Here is a 5256-nt window from a genome sequence, read left to right on the forward strand (position 1 = left end):
AAAATATTTATTTTTGCCACATTTTTCATACCTCTTTAATTTTTTTCTTTTTCTCTTTGTGCCCCAAAGGAAATTTTGTGTCATGTTTTACTTTTCATTCTTGACCCTATTCAGCAGTAAGACACAGCATGGCTTTCTTAGAGAAGTATAATTTATTACAAAATGGTAAAATTTAACTGCTCTACATATCCTCTTGTACCTAAATTCCTCTGCTAAACTAAGACTTATTATCTAAATTTAATTAAATGTTGATATCTTATAATGCTCCATTTTGAAACAGCTGTCTTTCTTTTGCAGATTAGCGATGATGAACCAGGTTATGACCTAGATTTATTTTGTATACCTAATCATTATGCCGAGGATTTGGAAAAGGTGTTTATTCCTCATGGACTGATTATGGACAGGTTAGTAAGACCTCAGTTGAAGTTATTTTTAGAGGGGTGTGTGTGTGTGTGTGTGTGTGTGTGTGTGTGTGTGTGTAAGTAAGAGAGAGAGGTGAGGCATGTGTGATATATATGTGAAGTGTATGCATGTACATGGAATCCAGAGAAGGACATTAGGTGTCCTACTCTGCTCTCTTATTCCCTTGAATCAGTGTCTCTTGCTGAACCTGGGGCATACATACTGATTTGGCTAGGCTGCCTGGCTAGCAAGACCCAGGGATCTGCTTGTCTCTGCCCCCCAGTGCTGATGTTACAAGCAGGTGCAACCACATCTGGTTTTTATATGGGTACTAGGGGATCTGAACTTAGGGCCTGATGCGTGCCCAAGTGCTCTCACCCGCCAAGCCACCTCTCCAGCCAAAGGGTTTTTTTTCTTGTATTAATTCTAACTTAGCAACTGTTAAGTAGTTGATATTTGAATATAAGCTAAGCCAACTTATTAGAATAAATGTTTTCTATTTTTTACTTGTATGTGTGAGTGCCTGCATGTATGTATGTAAAGCATATGTATTCCAGGATGTCAGAATTGTGATGGATTCCTTGGAACTGGAGTTACAGACCATTGTGAACTACTGTGTATGGGTGCTGGGAACTGAACTTAGGTCCTCTGCAAAAACAGCAAGGATCTTAACTGATAAACTATCTTTCTAGCCCCAAGGTTTTCTACTTTTGAAGTCCCCTCTCTCTCCCCCCTCTTCTTTTCCCCCCTTTCTCCCTCTCTCTCTCTTCCTCTCCCTCTCTCTCCTCTCTCTCTCCCCCCTCTCTCTCTCTCACATACACAGAGACAGAGAGGAGAGAGGAGAGAGAAAGGAAGCCTTACTAATTAATTATCTAATTTTAGACATAACTAGTGGGAATCCATAGTAAGTAAATCAACATTTTTGAAGAGAGGTTAGAAGAATTGGCTCTAGTTGTCCACTGAGGCTGTATAAGATTATTATTCTGTTTTCTCAGCTTAATATTTTCTACCTAGACAATACCGATTCAAATACACTGTAAGTAAAGTATATGTGCGCACACACAAACACAAGTTACATATTGTCATATAGTACTAAAATTTATGGACTTTTTCATATTAGTACATCTAGAGCTATCATGTTTTTTATCTTTTAAAAATTGCTTTACGGGGCTACAGAGATGTCTCAGCAGTTAGTAGCACTGACTGCTCTTCCAGAGGGTCCTGAGTTCAATTCCCAGCAACCACATGGTGGCTCACAACCATCTGTATGGGGTCTGATCCACTCTTATGGTGTGTCTGAAGACAGTGACAGTGTATTCATATACATGAAATAAATCTTTAAAAAAATTACTTTACCATCAAGGTAGGTGAGTGTGTGTGTGTGTGTGTGTGTGTGTGTGAAGTATTTGCTGTTTGAGAGGGTCTCACTGTTTAGCTCAGTCTGGCTTGGAACGTTCTGTATAGCCCAAACTGGCCTCAACTCAGCAGTCCCCCCAAATGGCTCTCATATGTGGAGATTACAGGTATGTGCTACTGTGCCCAGCCCTACATGTTACTTTGTTTTTGAAATAGGGTATCAAATAGCTTAGACTGGCTTCTAAGTCAGCGTGTAGCTAAGGATGATCTGAGCTTCTGAACCTACTACTTCAACTCCTGGTGTGCCATCATGGCCAGTTTGCACAGTTGTGAGAGTAGAACTCAGGACCTCCTGTGTCTACTAGGCATGTTCTCTACCAGCTGAGCTACATCCCAGCTTGCCTACATTTATTTTATTTTATTTTATTTTATTTTATTCTATTCTATTTTTTTTAAAGATTTATTTATTTATGTATACAGCACTCTGCCTGCATGTACATCTGCATGCCAGAAGAGGGCACCAGATCTCATCATAGATAGTTGTGAGGCAACATGTGGTTGCTGGGGATTGAACTCAGGACTTCTGGAAGAGCAGTCAGTGCTCTTAACCTCTAAGCCATCTCTGTAGCCCCGTACATTTATTTTAAAGATTATAGGCTATTCTATTCACAGATGTGCCATAACTGATTTAACAACTGTGCTATTGATGGGCACTTAAGATCTCCATTATTTTGTACTTAGTAGAGTATATTAGAGGGAATGAATCTTAAATACACATTTTGACACTTGCTCAGCTTTAGGCAAGTAAAAATCACTGGTCAAGGAAATGGTGCTTAGTGGATGCTTCCGTACTGTCAAATTGTCCTCCAAATAGTTACATCATTTTATACTTCCAACGGTATGTGAGAGTTCATTTTTCTTTAGGCTCTTCTAGTATTTTATATTCGAGAAATAAAATTTAACCAAAATTTGCCAATCTAGTAAGCTTGTTTTTATTTGTATCTTTAAATTTTATGATAGATGTTATAGTGTACTCTCCTCTCCCCTTCTCTCTCCTCTCTCCTCAGCAGGATCTTGTTATGTAGCCCTAAGGGATCTAATACTTTCTCTGTAGTCCAGGCTGTGGCACACACCATCCAACTGGGCATGTTTCTTGGTCTGAAAGGTATCTGGGTTTAATTTTGGTTGAGCTGGTGTGCTGGTGTATATCTATAATCTCAGCACAGGGAAGTAGAGACAGGATTATGATCTACAGTCCAGCCTGGGCTATTTAGAGGGATTCTCTTTAATCTTTTCCCATGCCCCAAAAATCTTACCTTTGGTATATGAAAAATAGTCTGCAAAATATTGCTTTATGAAGCAAGAATTCCCTTCATGGAGACAAGGAATGTGTCCTGTAAAAGTTTAATGTGTAAGAAGTATTTGTTATAAAAGATAAATATTCAGAATCTTCTTTTTAATTCCTGATTTTATTTCTATAGGACTGAAAGACTTGCTCGAGATGTCATGAAGGAGATGGGAGGCAATCACATTGTGGCCCTCTGTGTGCTCAAGGGGGGCTATAAGTTCTTTGCTGACCTGCTGGATTACATTAAAGCACTGAATAGAAATAGTGATAGATCCATTCCTATGACTGTAGATTTTATCAGACTGAAGAGCTACTGTGTAAGTATAATTAACTTATAATTAAAAAAATAGGGCCATTCTAGTTTTATCTATATTTTCTTTAAAGAACTTACTTGATGATGTTGGAATTACTATTATTATATATTTATTTTTCTGTGCTGGGATAGAACCCAAAGAACTAAGTACTATAAAACTGAGCTTCATTCATCCTAGTCATTTTTAATTTTTGTTTGTTTGTTTTTGAGACAGGGTTTCTCTGTGTAGACCTGGCTGTCCTGGAACTCACTCTGTAGACCAGGCTGGTCTCGAACTTAGAAATCCGCCTACCTCTGCTTCCCAAGTGCTGGGATTAAAGGGGTGCACCACCACTGCCTGGCATTTTTTAAAATTTTAATTTGAGACCCTTTCTCACTAACTTGCTCACACTATCCTTGAACTCATTACATGGGCTGGTCTAGAAATTTCAGTGAACTTGCCTCAGCTTCTCAAGTAGCTGGGATTACAGGCAGGTGCTACCACTTCTGGCCATGATCATTGTTGTTGCTACTACTACTACTACTATTATTATTATTAATTCACTGATACTTCATATCACAACACAGAATAGTAACTGACTGTAGTTCATGACCAACAAAAAAGTTGTACAGTTTCTCTGTTGTCTTATTTTGATCTGGATTTTGATTTGTTTCATGGCACTGGGCAGGCTAATCTCAAACTGCATGGCTCAAATAGTCCTTCTGTCTTAATCTCCCATGTTCTGGAAGTATAGGTATCACTACACCTAGCTGTATTTTCATATTAAAAAAAAAAAACCTCCTAAGAATTGCTATTGAATGAGGCAGAGAGATGGCTCAGCAGTCACAAGCACTTGTAGAGGACTGGGGTTTTGTTACTAGCACCTCAAAAATGGCTTACAATTATCTGTAGCTCCAGTTCCAGAGGATCTGTGTGGTAAAGCTGCATGTGTATGTGCATGCAGGTAAAACTGCTAAACAGGGCTGGTGAGATGGCTCAGTGGGTAAGAGCACCCGACTGCTCTTCTGAAGGTCCAGAGTTCAAATCCCAGCTTCCACATGGTGGCTCACAACCATCCGCAACAAGATCTGACTCCCTCTTCTGGAGTGTCTGAAGACAGCTACAGTGTACTTACATATATTAATAAAATAAATTGTTAAAAAAATATAAAAAAAAAAACCTGCTAAACATATAAAAATAGCTCAGTCTTAAGAGAATTCTAGGCCTGGTGAGGTGGCTCACTAGTCAAAAGCACTGGCTGCTCTTCAGAGGACCCAGGTTCAATTCCTAGCACTTACAAAGTGTCTCACATAGTCTGTACCTCTAGTCCCAGGGACCTGCCACCCTCCTCTGTCCTCCGAGGGCACCTGGCACTCACATAGGAAACAAACATGCCGCAGAAACAGCCATACACATAAAATTAAGAAAAAAAGAATTGCTATTGAGACTTGATGTTTTCTCAACTGTGTATGCTGGTGGCAAATACTCTCACTGGAGATAATTGCTCTGCTAAGTTATTTGGAGCAAAGTCTTAATTATTAAGGTTAACGATTATTTCTTGGAAAACAGAAAATACTTTTGGCCTGGGACCACTTTACCTTTGCCAGAGTTTGAAATGATTTAGAATACTGACAGTATGATGAAACAAAATAAATGTCATCTTTATATGTAAAAACTTCACCATTCACAATTATGATGGTGTAGTTTGTTTCTTCCTTTCCTTTCCTTTCCTTTCCTTTCCTTTCCTTTCCTTTCCTTTCCCCTTTCCCCTCTTTCCCCTCTTTCCCCTCTTTCCCCTCTTTCCCCTCTTTCCCCTCTTTCCCCTCTTTCCCCTCTTTCCCCTCTTTCCCCTCTTTC

At 39.2% G+C, this 5256-nt stretch overlaps 1 protein-coding gene across 2 annotated transcripts in view; it reads left to right on the top strand.

Annotated features, from left to right (window-relative positions):
- The window catches only part of Hprt1 (hypoxanthine phosphoribosyltransferase 1), a 35918-nt gene that overhangs the window by 10839 nt on the left and 19823 nt on the right, over positions 1-5256 (top strand). For both annotated transcript variants that reach the window (XM_021153055.2, XM_021153056.2), the window contains exons 2-3: positions 298-404; positions 3240-3423. In XM_021153055.2, the coding sequence (XP_021008714.1) occupies positions 298-404; positions 3240-3423 (291 nt within the window). The remainder of the gene's footprint in view (positions 1-297; positions 405-3239; positions 3424-5256) is intronic.

Source organism: Mus caroli, chromosome X, assembly GCF_900094665.2.
Source record: "Mus caroli chromosome X, CAROLI_EIJ_v1.1, whole genome shotgun sequence".
Lineage (NCBI taxonomy): Eukaryota > Metazoa > Chordata > Mammalia > Rodentia > Muridae > Mus > Mus caroli.